The 16139-nt window shown below is 56.0% G+C and overlaps 8 protein-coding genes across 8 annotated transcripts; 4 read left to right on the top strand and 4 right to left on the bottom strand.

The window, feature by feature from the left end:
• Nucleotides 1–890: 890 nt before the first annotated feature.
• VTJ04DRAFT_8043 (uncharacterized protein) lies at nt 891–1220 on the bottom strand (the record flags this gene model as incomplete). Its single annotated transcript, XM_069366437.1, has 1 exon — nt 891–1220. One exon carries the CDS (start codon nt 1218–1220, stop codon nt 891–893), a length of 330 nt encoding a protein of 109 aa, XP_069217371.1.
• A 718-nt stretch (nt 1221–1938) lies between these two features.
• VTJ04DRAFT_8044 (uncharacterized protein) lies at nt 1939–3125 on the top strand (the record flags this gene model as incomplete). Its single annotated transcript, XM_069366438.1, has 2 exons — nt 1939–2093; nt 2162–3125. 2 exons carry the CDS (start codon nt 1939–1941, stop codon nt 3123–3125), a joined length of 1119 nt encoding a protein of 372 aa, XP_069217372.1.
• Nucleotides 3126–3387: 262 nt separating this feature from the next.
• VTJ04DRAFT_8045 (uncharacterized protein) lies at nt 3388–4392 on the bottom strand (the record flags this gene model as incomplete). Its single annotated transcript, XM_069366439.1, has 3 exons — nt 3388–4095; nt 4223–4302; nt 4371–4392. The coding sequence occupies 3 exons, from the start codon at nt 4390–4392 to the stop codon at nt 3388–3390; spliced, it is 810 nt and encodes a 269-aa protein (XP_069217373.1).
• A 294-nt stretch (nt 4393–4686) lies between these two features.
• On the bottom strand, nt 4687–6787 carry VTJ04DRAFT_8046 (uncharacterized protein; the record flags this gene model as incomplete). The annotated part of the gene is made up of 3 exons (XM_069366440.1): nt 4687–5169; nt 5233–6497; nt 6580–6787. 3 exons carry the CDS (start codon nt 6785–6787, stop codon nt 4687–4689), a joined length of 1956 nt encoding a protein of 651 aa, XP_069217374.1.
• Nucleotides 6788–8811: 2024 nt separating this feature from the next.
• On the top strand, nt 8812–11733 carry VTJ04DRAFT_8047 (uncharacterized protein; the record flags this gene model as incomplete). The annotated part of the gene is made up of 2 exons (XM_069366441.1): nt 8812–8888; nt 8949–11733. 2 exons carry the CDS (start codon nt 8812–8814, stop codon nt 11731–11733), a joined length of 2862 nt encoding a protein of 953 aa, XP_069217375.1.
• A 334-nt stretch (nt 11734–12067) lies between these two features.
• Nucleotides 12068–13240, bottom strand: VTJ04DRAFT_8048 (uncharacterized protein; the record flags this gene model as incomplete). Its single annotated transcript, XM_069366442.1, has 1 exon — nt 12068–13240. The coding sequence occupies one exon, from the start codon at nt 13238–13240 to the stop codon at nt 12068–12070; it is 1173 nt and encodes a 390-aa protein (XP_069217376.1).
• A 1117-nt stretch (nt 13241–14357) lies between these two features.
• VTJ04DRAFT_8049 (uncharacterized protein) lies at nt 14358–14954 on the top strand (the record flags this gene model as incomplete). Its single annotated transcript, XM_069366443.1, has 2 exons — nt 14358–14708; nt 14820–14954. The coding sequence occupies 2 exons, from the start codon at nt 14358–14360 to the stop codon at nt 14952–14954; spliced, it is 486 nt and encodes a 161-aa protein (XP_069217377.1).
• A 448-nt stretch (nt 14955–15402) lies between these two features.
• Nucleotides 15403–15906, top strand: VTJ04DRAFT_8050 (uncharacterized protein; the record flags this gene model as incomplete). The annotated part of the gene is made up of 2 exons (XM_069366445.1): nt 15403–15531; nt 15622–15906. 2 exons carry the CDS (start codon nt 15403–15405, stop codon nt 15904–15906), a joined length of 414 nt encoding a protein of 137 aa, XP_069217378.1.
• Nucleotides 15907–16139: the final 233 nt, after the last annotated feature.

Below are 16139 nucleotides of genomic sequence, written 5' to 3' on the forward strand. Positions count from 1 at the left end.
TACTACCTCCTCCCTCCGTCCCGTACCGTTTCGGTTTTTTTGGGGGTTTTGGGGGGGGGGGCGGGCTCGTATCTCCATCAGGTGAAGTAAATAAACTCATGCCTTGACCCCAAGTGCTTCAGGTGCTTCAGGCGTCCACGAAGCTCGCTGCCCTCGTTAATTCTTAAATTCTCATGGGAAATTTGACCGGTATTTTGCCACTCTTTGAGTAGCGAGTCGTTCATTTTCTTCACGGTGTTACATCTTGACTGGAGATGTCTTCTGGCCGCTAGGTCAACACTGCCTCTCATATCTCGAACCTTACTCGTTACTCTCACCACTCCACTAAGCCCAAAAGATGGCATGTCTCCTGAGAACTCTGACCTCCTTCCACAACACACAACACTACCTTCCCAGGAACTGGATAAAACCTAAGAGTCTGTCTTTGGATTCCTCTCAAGACGAAATCACTGATCAGTGTTGACTCGGATATGGTTGGCCTCGGTTTCTCGACTTCTCGCAAACTCGGTCTACTCAACATCCAACACAATGTAATCATGTACCTCAGCCACAACTGACATAAGGCATTTGGACACAGAGATATCCATCAAAAGGCCAAGGCATTGTGGCTGGTACCAAGTCTGTGGCTGCTTACCGTCCTGTTCTTCCAGTCCATCCAGCTCACCTCCCCAACTATTCAACACCCAAACCCTGCGACCTCTGCATCCAACCCATCATTTCCTGATCCAGCACACAAAAGATGTGTCGGAAACTCATACAAGACTAATCGTTTCCCATGATGCAGGTCACGCGGCCCTACCATCCCTATCCCCAGCCGACCCCGACAAACACTTCACAATTCTAGAACAATGTCATTTTCCAGCAAAACCCGGCACCATTCCTCTAACCATCTAACCTGTCCAGCTGACATCCTCCAGGTTTGCTCCTCCCATCCCCAGATCCCAGGCCTGGAGTTGTTCACCGTCGTCAGTTGTCGTGGTGTAAGTGACCCAAAAGGGCAAGTCCTTGGTGTCCTTGCCCAAACAGGGATATCCGCCTCCGGTCGTCGGCCGATGTGGATCCCCGGGTTCCCCGGTCTTTGGTGGACTGTGCCCCGAGCGTCCAGCGGAATCGGAATTTCCGTCGTTTACCGTCGGTTTAAGCCGCACATAACCCGGGGGCCCGGGAACAATACCGTATCTCCTGACACTGTCCTCAACGAAGGAACAGACGCATTTCATGTTCGTGTTGCACGTTGCACGTTGCAGTCCATCGGCATGGGACACAATCCTGTCTCCACTCCACACAATACCTTACTCAATACCGGCACATGGCTGAGTTTGCATGCTATTGATTTGCTTCGGGTTCCTGACAAGAACAAGGTCCCTACCTACAGACCCGAGTCTAGACTGTCTCCCTGCAACCCGGGGTTTGTTTTTCTTGGGTAATAGCCTCCCATGAAGTACATCACCAGACCAAGTTTCGAGGTGCAAGTTGCATATTCGAGACCAGACCTCAGACCGCTTTGACGCAGAGGGGATATCATCGGATCGGCTCAGGGACAGGGAGGGACACCAGCTTCAGGGAGGTTGGCCTGGACCGAAACTGAGGATCAAATTCCATGGCGAGAAGATAAATCTCACACGGCCTGCCTCCCTCTCTTGGTGAGGTGTTGTTGCAGCGGAGCGTCCTCGAGGGATCTAGAAGATAGTAATACCAAGGGCGTGCTATTGTAACCCCAGCGCCAAACCGATAAGCCTCCCGTTCGTTCGGTTTCTTTATTAGATCAGCAACCCATCCGTCCTGGGTCCCGTTCTGACTTACACTACGACCTCCGGCTTGGCTCAACTTCACCTCACTCAACACCAACATCAACACCAACACCTTCACTCACCTCTCAACCACAACACCACAACTATCACCACTATCACAAACCACAAACATCACCAACAAAACAAAATGGGTTCCCTCCCCGACTCCCATTCATCCCCTCCTCCGCCCAAACCCTGGGTGTCCACCCCGCTCATTTATTCCCCTCCCCTCTCCCGCATCGCCGGCTGCAACATCTACCTCAAGCTGGAAAACGTCCAGCCATCCGGCTCCTTCAAATCTCGGTACGTACATACACAAGCTAAATCCCCTTCCCCCCTCTCTTCATTAAATAACTAACCCTCCCAACCAGAGGCATCGGCAACATGATGTATAATGCTACCCAGAAACAAACCCCAAACCAAAAAATCCACTTCTTCTCCTCCTCCGGCGGCAACGCCGGCCTCGCCTGCGCCCTGACCTCGTCCCTCTTCTTCCCCTCCTCCCGCTGCACCATCGTCGTGCCCACCACCACCTCCCCGCTCATCGTCGCCAAGCTGCGCGACGAGCTCGGCGCCGAGGTCATCCAGACAGGCGAGAGCTGGGTCGAGGCAGATACGTTTCTGCGTACCCAGCTCCTTGATACCCCCGCCAAAGATGGGGATGGGGACGGGGAGGTGAGGAAGGTATATGTGCCGCCGTTTGATCACCCGGATATTTGGACGGGAGTCAGTACCTTAGTTGACGAGCTGGCGCGGGATGTCGAGGAGGGGAGGATACTGGGTGGAAGCCGCGGGGTGGATGCGGTGGTGTGTAATGTCGGTGGAGGCGGGTTGGTGAATGGGATTATGCTGGGGTTGGAGCGGAACGCGAAACGTCTTGGGAGCAGTGCTGGCGGGACGAAAGTGGTGGCGGTGGAAACCGAGGGCGCCGATAGCTTGCACGCCTCGGTCCGCGCGGGTGAGCTGGTCACGCTGCCCGCCATCACGAGCATCGCGACGAGCTTGGGCGCGCGCAGGGTGTCGGAGAAGACGTGGGAGTGGTGGTTGAGGAAGGGGAGCGGAGAAGAAGGGGAAGGGACCATGCTCAGCGTGACGGTGACGGACCGCGAGGCAGCCGAGGCGTGTTTGCGGTTTTTGGACGATGCGAGGATGCTGATCGAGGTGTCGTGCGGCGCGACGCTGGCAACGGTGTATAACGGGGGATTGAGGAGGTGGTTGGGCAAGGGGTTGAGCGAGGAAGAGTGGAGAAGGAGGAATGTGGTGCTGGTGGTTTGTGGAGGGTCGAATGTGAGTTTGGGGGTGTTGGAGGGGTATAAGGAGAAGTTTGGGCTGTAGGTAGGTGGTGTAGATGGATGGTTTGCGGTCATATTATCTAGACGAGTGTTACTGGCTACTTAAGGAGGTAGGAAGGCAGGTAGGTATCGGTATCGGGTTTACCATCTAATCAAGTACGTAGTCTTCATAAGAATCTAGATTCCTCACTCTGTCTATCTCTACATCCACCTCTCAACCTCTTCCCCTTCCTCCGCCTCACCGCCGTCCACCACCCATCCCTAGCTATCTACATCCTCCTCACCTCTCCTCTATCCCGTCCTCCTTACCTCTCCTCCACCCCCTCCTCCCCCTCCCCCCTCTCATACCCCCCCTCCCTATACCCCTCCACCCCCCTCCCCCACCCATCCAACCTCCTCCTCACCACCGTCACCTCCCCAAAATAATTCACCTCCCCCTCCTGCTCAAACCCGAGCCCCTCAAACAACCTCAAACTCGCCTCATTCGTCTCCTTCACCTTGGCCATCAACATCTTCAACCTCGGCGGGCGGTCCGCCATATCCTTATCCTCAGCGTACTCCTTCATGATTTCCCTTTCATGCCGCAAAACGTACTCGACCAGCGCGCGCACCGCCGCGCGGCCGTAGCCTTGCTTCCGGTGTTGCGCGGAGGCGATCATGACGTCGATTTCGCCGACCACGTATTCTGGGTGCACGGGGAGCGGGGTGGAGAGGGAGACGACCGCGTCCTCGGGCTCGTACGGGTAGAGGAAGAGGTTGACGTCGCCGAGCATGTGGGCGGGGGAGTCGTGCTGGCCGGAGGGGATGGTGAATTCCTGCTGCTGCTGTTGGGGTTGGGATTCGGATTCGGATGCGGGGGAGGAAGAGGTGCTGGTGCTGGTAGTAGTAGTGGGTTCGTCAAGAGGTAAACAGACGATGAACGTCAGCTTGTCATGCGAGGCGCGCCAGGATTCTTGGTTTTCGTATTCTTCCTCGAGGGTGAGAGGTTCCGAGGCGGTGGATTCGAGGATGGCCTGAGGGGGCAAGTAAGTAAGTTGTCAGTCATGACATGATGTTGTGTCGGGAAAAAGAAGATGATGGGCCTAACGCAGCCAGCAGAAGGCCATCTCGGATAGCTATTTGGACAATAATACCACATACAGGGTCTGACATCCACCCATGATACGTCAGGACATGGCGCCTCTCATAAGGCACGAGCAGCACCTTGTTAGTTGAGATGGCTGTGAGAGTCAGGTCAGTAGAGGTCAAGTAGGTTGACGTGACGGCGTGTATGTGAAGGGGAACGTACCAACGTGCTCATTAATTCTCATTTTGTTAATACCAGTTGGTGTGCTGGAGTGAGGTGCCTGAGTTCATATAACATCACATCTAGGGGTAGTGAGCCTGAAAGTGTGTCTTGGAGAGTTGATGACTGAAATTTCAGTTGTGGTGTAAGGTATCTATGCAGTAACCGGGTCGAGTCGTTATATCCGAGTTCTCCTCCAACACTTCTTTCACTCTATCAACAACCCGGTCCGGCCGTTGATTCTACAGTACTCGTACATGGTCATACATTCATGTTATACACTCCCGAAAAGGGGTATCTCTGCTCCATCACCATCTACTCATACACTCCCCTCCTCCTTCTTCACCTCCTCCGTCTTCACCTCCTCCGTCTTCACCTCTGTCGTCACCTCCTCCTCCTTCTTCCCCAACAATCTCTCCTTCTCCTCCTCCTCCACCTTCTCCTTCTTCCTCCTTATCCGATCCCTATTATGCCCCACCTTCTCCCCGACCTTGAAATCCGTCTCCTCCACCAGCGGCGGGAACAGTGCGTCCACCCTGCTCTGCCCGGGCGAGACGAACGGTCGGCCGTACTCCGGGTCGGCGCGCAGTGCCGCGTGCTCAAACGTGCGCCAGTCCTGCCTGACGCCCAACATGTCGAGCAGCTGCCCGGCCTTGGCGGGCAGGAAGGGCTGCAGCAGGATGCCCGTGATGCGCAAGCCCTCGGCGGCGAGGAAGATCACCTCCTGGCAGGCCTCCTGGACAGAACGGTCCGGGCTGGAGGCCATGGACCAGGGGGCGGTGCGTTCCATGTATTTGTTCATCTGTGGGTAAGAACAAGAGAGTTAGTCAATGGACATGTATGAGGGACAAGTGGCATGACATACCTCAGCGCCGACTTCGAGGAGATGACGAAGGGCATTCACCGGGTTCAGTTCGTTCATGTAACCGTCAACCACCGATGGCGTGCTCTCCAGCTTGGCCGTGAGGCTGGCCATGGCCGTCTGACGGACCTCGTCGAGGCCCTCAGCCAACGGCCTATCCGCGGGGTAGCAATTCCTGACAGCCTCCTCCAGATTCCACGCCTTGGAACGACTGACGCGACCAAGCAGGTTCCCAATGCCCCACTGGAGCTGCTTCTTGTACCTTTCCATGAGGACGCGGTTGTTGTAGCTCGCATCGTCATCGATGCCGCCCTCGGACAAGAGATAAAACCTCACCGTGTCGACTCCCCAGCGGTTGATGGCGTACAGCGGGTGGACCACGTTGCCGAGGGACTTTGACATCTTGCGCTTGTTGAGCAGCCAGTGGGAGTGGACAAGCATCCTGCGGGGCGGGGGCAGGTCGAGTGCGAGGAGGATGGCGGGCCAGTAGACGCCGTGGAAGCGGAGGATGTCCTTGCCGATGATGTGGAGATCGGCCGGCCAAAGCTCGAGCGGGTTGTTGTGTGGGTAGCCGGTGGTGGTGAGATAGTTGATCAGGGCGTCGACCCAGACGTAGATGATCTGGGACGGATCCTCGGGCACGGGAATGCCCCATGTCAGGCGCTGAACGGGGCGCGAAATGGACAGGTCCTGGAGGTTGTTCTTGATCCAATGCAAGACCTCGTCCCGGTACCGCGCTGGCCAAATCCACGTGGGGTTCTGTTCGTAGAACTCGATCAGGCGATCCTTCAGGGCCGTCAGACGAAAGCAATAGTTCTTTTCCTCGACCCATTCCACCTTGCTATTGGTGTCTTGGGCGACCAAGGAAACGACGCCGGTGAAAGGCTCCTGATGCCTGACGATCTGCGACTCCGGGTAGAAGCACTCATCGCTGACGCTGTACCACCCCTCGTGCTTGGTCACGTATATGAGGCCTTTGTCGCGCAGCTTGCGCCAGACGTGCTCGACGGCCTCGATGTGGTCGGGATCGGTGGTGCGGATGAAGCGGGTGTAGTCGACATTGGCGAGGTGGGCGAGCTCCTCGAACTTTTGAGCGGTTTCGTCACAGAGATCTTTGGGGTGTTGCTCTGCCAGGGCGGCGGCCTGCTGGACCTTCAGGCCATGTTCATCGGTGCCGGTGGTGAGGACGGCGGGTCTGCCGCGCAGCATGTGGTAGCGCTTGAAGACATCGGCCAGCAGCATCGAGTAGAGGTGGCCGATGTGGGGTGCTGCAGGAGAGGAAGAGCCCGGTAGTCAGTTTGGGTCTGGGTCTGGGTCTAGACGGGCCATTCGGGTGACATGTAGACGTACCGGCGTTGACGTAGAAGATTGGCGTGGTGACATAGTATGGCTTGTCGTTATTGTTGGAGGAGGAGGAGGAGGAGGAGGAGGGATTTGGAGGAATGTTGATGCGGCGTCTGGTCTCTGTGCTCCCTCTGCACGAGAGACACACCCATTTCTTTGGCCTGGCCAGGGACTGCCATGGCAGCAGACGTCTGGACAGGAAACGGGTTGCCATGTTGAGGGTGGCTGTCCCAATGGCAAGCCGTCGAAGCCGTTGTGTCCGGAGCTTCGGAGCTCAATTCAGAGCTCAAGGTGACCTGCTTGATGCCGGGAAATTTTGGCGGGGCTTCCGCGGTGCTTATGTCTTGGCATGCATTTATCGCGAAGGCTGACCAGTAGGGTGCATACATGGGGTTTTTCTGGGAGATCACGGCATCCAGAATGGTTGCACAAGCAGCCTCCATTTTAGACAATATTTCTGCCCCTTTCCTCGCCATCTTCCTCGAACTGGAGGTCGATGCATTCATTCCGTGGACACCATCATGTCATCCCAAACCAACAAGTCACTCGGACTTGTTGGTTGCAAGAGGGCAGCAACCTCCAGAGTAGCCAAGTGCTAAAATTGGCTTAGCCTCACAGGGCTGAGCTGGGGTCATGGCGGGAATGACATCAGCCTCCGCTGCTGGAACTGCTTTACGGTCCATGTCCAACCCCCACCGTCGCCGTTCAGACATAAGAGATAAGATCTTGGGATTCCCCTTCTCCAAGACAGTGTTTAATACCTCCATAATCTCATCGTCCTAAGCGACGGAACCTGGACTATGGACGGCAGAAAATACTTCAAAATCTGAGTGCGGGCTGTCCGGCGGTTGCACCTCGGGCAATAAGTGGTTGGGTACCAAAGAACCAAGGCTGGACCGTACTTATAAGCTGGAGTGAAGCCGAGCCGAGAGCCTTTCCTCCAAGACGCCTGCGCCGTGCGCTATGAGTACATTCGGCTGCGGAATGACCTGAATGGTGCGGAGTAAAATATTAACGTTCCATCGCTACGGAACAGCTGCTAGAATATGTTATGCAGATTCTTGCAGTTGTAACACCCACCGCTGCGGATCACCGTCCCGCGGAGAAGGTTAGGCTGACGAGGCTGGGAGAGAAAAGAAGGCAAGGCTTGTTGTGATAGATTACCTGACCTGAGAGACCAGCCGCATATTTTCTACCAAGTATTGTTATTATTATTATTTTGATCTTGGGTGAGACTGAGACAATTATTCTCCCTTGATATTACACCAGCCTCTCGATATGTGGGAGCCCGAAACAGCAGAAGATGCTTGGAGTCTGTGCGACGTCGACCTCGGTGGCTGCAAGGTGAGTTGCCGGGGAACCACGAGGTGTCATCCAAAACACCACCAACAGGCATCACCTGCATATCGCCTGTGCAACCATGCCGTCCCTGCCCGACGGTGCTCGTGCTCCGGGAAGCATCTGATTGACATGCTGGGATCCATGTCAGCCTTTCTTGTCCACCAGCCTTCTTATTTTGATGCCTACCTGAGCTGAGGTGTCGGCCAATGAAGCCATGTTTTCCCCATGTTGATAGCGTGTCTGATCCAAATTGAACCTGAAGGTTCCATGTTCCTGGCGGATTTCTATTCAGGAACACTGGACCTGCAAGATGAGGGAGAAACGAAAAGGGATGAACTCCCGTATCTCTTCCTTGGGCCGAACACCTGTACTACAGTAAGTACCTATTTCCGTATGCGTACAGAAACTGAGCAGCAGCCAACTGCAATCCAGCCCCACTCAACCTGCATCCCACCCGACCCAACTGCTGCAGTTACACCGGGCAGCTGCTGCCGTTAGGTTGCTACTGATGTGCGCCGTGCCATGATTCCTGGTTCCCAGATTCAACACCGACTCCTTCCCAATTCACAAGCAATTCCGCGCTTCACCACGTTCTTCTCTTCTTTTCTTGTTTTCTTCTCCCCCCCTCCGACATTAACCGACTAATTTTTCTTCCCATTTCCTCCACTTCCACACATCAAACATTGTGCAACTTTCCTCTCGGCCGAGCCATCGCCTAAGAGCCATCGTCATCATCCCCCACCCCCGCTGCAACGACAACAGTCCCCTCCACTGTGGTCGCCTGTGTGCCCCGCTGCTGTGCCGCCAACAACACCACCTCACCGTCTCCCAGCCTGTGGCCTCAGCGATATGTTCTGACCTTGGGATGACCATCGTCGCCAGAATCACCAAGCAAGAATGGTTCGAAGGGACGATATCGAGTCACTCCTGAGCACTGGATCGTGGAGATCCTCCCGATCCAGGAGCCCGAATCCGTACGTCGGTCCGTCCCACTCATCGCGGGGCGCCCTGCTTGCTAACTTGATTCCCTACAGCTACGGATACTCCCAACGTCGCCCGTATGCGTATGAGCCCTCTCAGCCAAACATCGGCGTCTCCAGAGCGGCCGATTTCACCACACCCCGTACTCTACCTAAACGACCTCCTCCGCCATGCGTCGAAGACGAGGCAGAGTCACTCGCCAAGGAATACCACGGCTCCGGCGTATCCGTCGTTTCCACCGCCGTCGATGAGGAGCCCAAGAACCGCGGCGAAATCGACCAACAACCCATCCTCATGCCCGTCCACGAGTACAATCCCGAGCGCAGATTCGTCATAGTCCCGAGCGCAACCACCGACGACGAAGCCAAGACCGCCGAGGTCCGCTATAATGCCAACACGTGCCGAAAGTACGTCATAGTGGGCGGCGACAAACCTGCCGAGGTCGCAGAGCCTGCCAAAGGACACAGACCACGGCGAGGCTCATCCAATGACAAGACCGACCGTCCCGAGTCCAAAGAGTCTAAGGACGCCAAGGAGTCCAAGGAACCCAAGGATGAACTGCTGAGCGAGAAGCGCGAAATCCCGAAGCGCAGGAGTCACCAGGACCTGCCTCGTCTGAACACCGATGTTGGCGACAGCGGTTCGTCAATCCGTCGGTCCAACAGCCGCCGTGACCGAGAGAAGCCCTACGTGCATCAGGAAACTCATCCATCTCCGCCGCGGGAGAGGCCCAGCTCCTCTCCGTCTCGAGACAGAACGGAGGTTCCCAGCGAGAGACACCATGACACCATCTACCTTTCGCCCAGGGACGTTCGCTACCCGTCAGGTGGTCGGGAGCGTGCTTATTCGGATGCCAGGGCCGACACGAGATCGGGTCGCAGCCCCTCGAGGAGGGATGGGGATGCCGAGATCGAAGTGGCAGACAGGAGGCGGCCGCATGGGTCCAAGTATTCTGACGGCCACCATTCGCATCACAAGAGCTACTCAACCACGCACTACCGGGATGGCCGGTCATCTGAACGGCCCAAGTCCCTTATACAGCCACTGGGGTATGGCGACCCGGATGAAATCTTTGCCTTCATGGCTCCCGGCGACGACTTTATGACTGGTAAGCCGGCCAGGGGCGCCTCCCCGCCGAGGCATCCTCGGGGAGCAAGGGAGATGCCCAATCCTTCACCAACCCGCCGCCGCCCATATCGATCGGGACGGGATCGAACCGACTACTCAAGCGAAGACGAATACAACCAGAGACGTCCCAAGGGTTCTGACCGTCCGTACCCTCCGCGAACGACATTGGAGCCCGACTATCCATCCGGGCCTCCTGAAAGTGCACGGCGTGTGAACCCGGCTCTCGCGGGTGTGGCCATTCCTCCCGCTATGGCAGCCGCACATGCCGCCCTCTTCCCGGACGAGCCGCAGGCAAGTCCCCGAACTTCGGCCTTTTCGCTGGTGGATAGATCCCGGAAAGTGGACAACTGGAAGACAGACGAGCGGTCGCTTTCGTCGTCACCGGCCAACAATACATCCCCGACGAGGAAGCCCCTTTCTGAGAGCAGAAACGGCCTGGGCCGACCGCCGTCACGAGACCCAAGCGTCGTCAGCGCATCGGCTGTTTCGGCATCCACCCCGTCCCTGCCGAGGAGCCCCCCTCCGTTGCCGGAGAGGCCTGGGTCACGGTCCGTGACTGCGCTTGTCCGACAGGATTCAGGCGACTCGCCACCAGCTGCGCCGCACATGAATCGTGTGGAGAGTTGGGAGACTGGGGTTGACGATGATGACACCAAGCAAGCATTGTCCCGTCTACCGGATTGTCCGTGGAAATCTCTGGCTTTGGCCCGGCGGCGACCGGTTGGTCCCGTTCAATTTTACACCTTGAAGCGCGCCGAAAACTTCAAGGTCTGTCCTGATTGTTTTGGCGCGCTCTTCGCCAACACCGAGTTCCAGCACCAATTCATCCCGCTTCCGATCCCTGGCGACCAAGCCGTGGTCTGCGACTTTGGCGCCTCGCCTTGGTACCGCATCGCCTTCCTCATGACGCTCAAACACAACCACTCGGACCTGCGCCTGCTGCAAGGGATAGCATCTGTTGCGGCTCGGTCGCAGCCGTGCGCGGGACGCCATGAAGCAGTGCGCATTTGGTACAGCATGATGGATCCCAATACGCGGCGGCCCATCAAATCCTTCAACGCCTGCCACAGTTGCGCCAGGATGACCGAAGTCGTGCTTCCTAACCTGACGGGCGTCTTCATCCCCCTGGACGCGGCTCACGAGCCGATGCGCGGCAAATGCGAGTTGTGGTTCGACCCCGACCGCAAGCGCTTCTTTGACTACTTTGAGGAAATGATGGCCGTCTCGGACCAGGCGCTCACGCGGCGCACGGCGCCCGACGTCGTGGAGCTGGCCGAGCGCGTCCGCGAGATTTCGTCGCACGACGAATGCCCGCGCAACACGCCCGTCGAGCACGGCATGTGGCACGTCATGAAGGACGTGCCGTCTTTTACGGTCTGTGACGAGTGCTTCCACGCGGTCGTCTGGCCCGTGATCCAGGACGACGACAACCCCAGCGAGCTGGCGCGCAACTTTTACAAGTACATGCAGCCGCGTGAGCTGGCCAGCTGCCAGCTGTACAGCGAGCGCATGCGGCAGGTTTTCTTGAGGGCGTGCAGGAGGGATGATTATGAGTACTTGCGGGCCAAGGTGAGGGAGAGGATGAGGGAGATGGAGGAGATTCGGGTGAGGTATAGGGAGCTGGTGGCGAGGGAGGAGATGGGGGAGGACGATCCGAGGATCAGGGAGGAGCTGGCGGCGTTGGCGAGGAGGATGAGGGAGGTGGAGTAGGAAAGGTTAGTTAGAGGTTGATGTGGGATGTATTGTGGCTTGTTATGCGTTGTTTTAGTGATACCAATGTTTTATGTGTTGTATACCTTGCCGGTTGGGTCGGAATTCGTGTGGATGTTTGAGTTTTGTTCGCCTCCTTTCTTCATCGAGTTTTTGTGGAGTTTTCTCACCGATGAAGTTCGGTGACGATGGATGGGCTGGTTTTTGTGTTTCTCGATCAAGGTAGTCTTTGCATTAACCAACTACTGCTACTGATGTATGTGTGTCTGTATATAGGGTATAAGATGTCTATCCTCATCGTCTCCTCTATCCTTCACCTCTCTGTCTAAAGTCCTCAATTCACCCTCGTAACGACCAACTCCCCCTTCTCCTCCCCTTCCAACTCCACCAAACCACCCGCCTCCAGCTTCTTCTTCCACTTGCCGCTCTCGTACCGGGCGAGAATGATGGTCATTTTCAGCAGCGCGTCGCTGCTCGAAGCATGCTCGGCCGCGCCGTCGGCGAGCGGGGTAAACGTCCACCGCCCAAACGCCCAGTTGAGGATGTACCGGCCCTTGGGAGAGGGGGTGACGGTTGGCGTGCCCGCGTCGGAATTTTGTAGGTTACCGCCCGAGGTGGTGGTGAAGACGGATTTGATGCGGTAGATTTGGTCTTTGGGCGCTTGTTGGAGGAAGGCCATGAGTTTGGTCGCGTCGACGGAGATGGTTCCTGGACTGCTGGCCTTGAGTTCGACGGAGAGGACTTCCACCTCGGATTGGTGATGTTGTTTCTTCTTGTCATCGTGGTCATGATCATGGGCACACCCTTCCTCCCCTTTACACCCGTTCCCATCCTCTTGCAGCAGCAAACTCTCCTCCGTCAACCCCCTCGCCAACCCGCCATCCACCCCAAACACCACCCCGGCATCCACCCACCCGCGATCGCTCTTCACCCACGCCACGTCCACCTCCAAATCCCCCAGCCGGTCCAAACACTCATCAAACCGCCTCTCGTCGCACCCTTCCCACTTATTAAACACCACCAGGTCCGTGTACCGCGCCTGCAGGCGGGCCGTGTAGCTCGTGTCTTCATACCCCTTCCAGTTCTCCACATCAATGACGCTCACCACCCCGTCGAGGACGTAACTCCCCGGCTGCTCGCGCGCGAGGCGGTTGACCTCGAGCGCCAGCGTGGCGGGGAACGCGGAGCCGCTGGTCTCGATGACGACGCGGTCCGGGCGGGCGGTGTCGCGGAGTTCCTGCAGGGCGGCGCCCAGCTGGCCGACCAGGTTGCAGCAGATGCAGCCGTTGAGGAGCTCGGCGACGCCGGCGATGGCGGAGGAGGAGGCGAGCTGCGAGTCGACGGCCAGATCGCCGAATTCGTTTTTGAGCAGGGCGAGTTTGTAGGTAGGGTTGACGGCGCGGAGTTGCGGGATCAGGTTGAGGATGAGGGTGGTTTTGCCGGCGCCGAGGAAGCCGGTGATGATGGTGATGGGGATGGGTTTGGGGAGGGGGTTGGGGTTGGTCATTTTGGCTTTTGTTTTTCTTCTGTTCTTTTCTTGTGGTGTGTGGGAATGAGTGAAGATGTAGAAGTGATTGAGGGAGAGTCAGTGAGTGCAGAAAATGAGTGAGGTGGTGTTCAAGTCAAGAAATGGCGCGATGAGAGAACGAAGGTTCAGGAGGCGTCCAAGTTAAGTACAAAGTCAACATCCCACTCGGACATCCCACCGCGGGGCATTTACATAAGAGGGGCCTTTTGCCTGGTCTTGGCACTCGCTGAAGGGTCTGGGTCGACTTCTTCGCCTCTCCTTTCCCGTCTCTTTCGCCTTCGGATCGATTCAGAGTCAGATCCTGCTCCGTAGAGTCATGGCGGAGGAGCCTTGGGTGACTCTCGATCAGCATCTCCTTGACAATCTCTTCAAGCAATTGGCATGGAGAGACGCAGCAAGTCGGCATTGCCGAAACAAAATCAGGAGCAAGACGACAGCAGACAGGCAGCTGAGGTTGGAATACAGCAAGCTGGGGAGCAGAAAAGCATTGGGTCACATCTTGAACTCGGTAGGCAGACGGACAGAAGACACAAGCACAAGCACAAAATCAGAGACGAGTCCCTGGGGAAATAACAGCTTCCAACTTCGTCTCCGGCAAGAATGCGGTACTCATAGTACCGATCCCAGAGACTCAGTCGGTCGGTCGAAGAAAAAAACAAAAGAGAAAAAAAAAAGAAGAAAATGTCTCCAATCTATCAGCATCTCACACCCACAGGGAATCAAGGGTGTGAAACTTCCTATCAAGGAGTTTTCTCTCCGAAGAGATCTCAAATGGCGAGATCTGGCAACCAGACACAGTGGGATGCTAGTGATGGTCGTGGCTTCTTCGTTGTTTACTTTTTGATCTGGGGAGAGAAAAGGAAAAGAAGATTCCAAAATTTTGGCCGCGCCCAGAAAAAGTTATACCCGGGACCCCAACGGTCTGGTGGGGCTGCCCCACTTTTCCCAGCTCGATACATGCAACCCCCGATTGGAGCTTATCCGGTCCCGATAAGAAACACCTATCAACACCATCCGTCGCGCGACGTCAACATCACCGCTGCTTCCTTCCATCCCCAATCCACCAATTTCCACAAACACACCACACACCCCCGCCATGCCCTCAGACGAATACACCTCGGTCGCCCGCGGCCCGTTAAAACTCAAAGGCGTGCCGACGGGCGTGACCAAAAAGAAAAAGAAAAAGTCCAAGGAAGGCAAATCCGATCTCGAAAAGAACCTGTCCACCGGCTCCGGCGACGACGTCGGCAAACCCCTGCCCGTCGTCCCAGTTGACGAAGCAGAGTCGAAATCCAAGTCCAAATCCCGAAGCCGCTCTCCCTTTGACAGCAGCAACAACAACGAATTAGACAAGCAAGCCCCAACCTCGGGCAACGAGGAAGATGATGACGGAGAGGTGGCCAAGACAGAGGCTGAACGGCGGTTTGCGGAGGCGAGGAGGAAGAGGGTGCGTACCTACCTTTACTTACTTACACCACACTCTTTACCCCTTCCCGACGACCACAAACACAATACCTAAGGTTGAACAAGATACTGATATGTGTGTGTAACACAACAGTTAAAGGAGCTCACCGAATCCGGCCGGATCCGCCCCGAGCTGCTCAAAACCCACAAGCAGCGCGTGGAGGAGCTCAACGCCCACCTCGCGCGCCTCAGCGAGCACCACGACATGCCCAAGATTGGGCCCGGTTAATATACATACCATCGACTACAGAATCATCCACTTCCCGCTGTACTGGTCGAGCTGGTTGCGGTGGCGTGGCCAGGATGGATGGTGTTTGGGGCGTTTGCTTATTTGCTTTGCGTTGCTTCATAACTACGGTCATACCTCCCTAGTTATCTATATATGGCCTGGCCTGGGTAGGCGGGTGCCTGCTCCATGGGACAAGCGGACATGATTTGGGACGGGGTTTGGTGGGTGGATGGTTTGGGAACCTGCCTTGTCTAGGGACAGGAGGCAGGGCGTTTCCAACCGCGCGAGGAAAAGAAAAGGGACCAGACTTCAACCGGAAGACAGCCCAGTACAGACATTGGGTATATGGGACAACCATGTCCCAACATGATGGAGAGTTGGTGATCCAAGGACAAGAGAAGAGGAAAGCAGCTCAGTTGTATATAGCGTCTATTTTGAGATATTTCGCATGGTCGATACCCACGGCACTTTATTGAATACACAGACATTCAGACATACAATCACCACCAACTGGCCGTCCTGTCAATGTCGCCGAATCTTGCAATTTCGATGGGTATCCAGCTCCGATAGTACCGAGGTAAGGCAGATAGGTAAGGTAGATAGGTACAAACCATCTCTATATACAAGGAACCCATTATCCCATCCCAGCCTTACCCAATAAACCCAGCGCAGCCCGCCAGCCAATCGAGGCCAGTTCCAATCCATCTATTCCATTTCAAAAATTCCCAAAACCGCCGTTGCAAGACACCCAGCTCTGGTGTTGTTGCGGAGTGTTTGTTCTGTTGTTGTTGTCTTGTTCCAGTTCAAGCAAGCCTCCCATCCACTGGATCTATTCCCGGTACTGTCCCTCCTCCTCTTCATCATCCTTTCCGTGGATGATCTACTAATACGTGCTGAACAAAAGAGTGTGTGTGCGTGGTGCGTACGTATCGCTCAGTCATGGTCGCCGTAAGTAACCGTCGTGGTCGTGGTCGTGATCTTGGTCGTCGTTGTTCCCCCTCCATCCCCTGAGATTCCAGATCCCTAGAGATGAAATCTCTTACTTTCATTCCATTCCCAATCCAATCCCAACCAGTTCGGATTTCCTCTCATCTATATACAGTAGTCCATGTGCCCTCCCTCTACAGGAGGGAGTAATAATGAATGATGATAATACCACGTTGACGCCACGTCGTATGTGTGAAC

This window comes from Mycothermus thermophilus, assembly GCF_041956435.1.
Source record: "Mycothermus thermophilus strain CBS 625.91 unplaced genomic scaffold VTJ04scaffold_5, whole genome shotgun sequence".
Taxonomy (NCBI): domain Eukaryota; kingdom Fungi; phylum Ascomycota; class Sordariomycetes; order Sordariales; family Chaetomiaceae; genus Mycothermus; species Mycothermus thermophilus.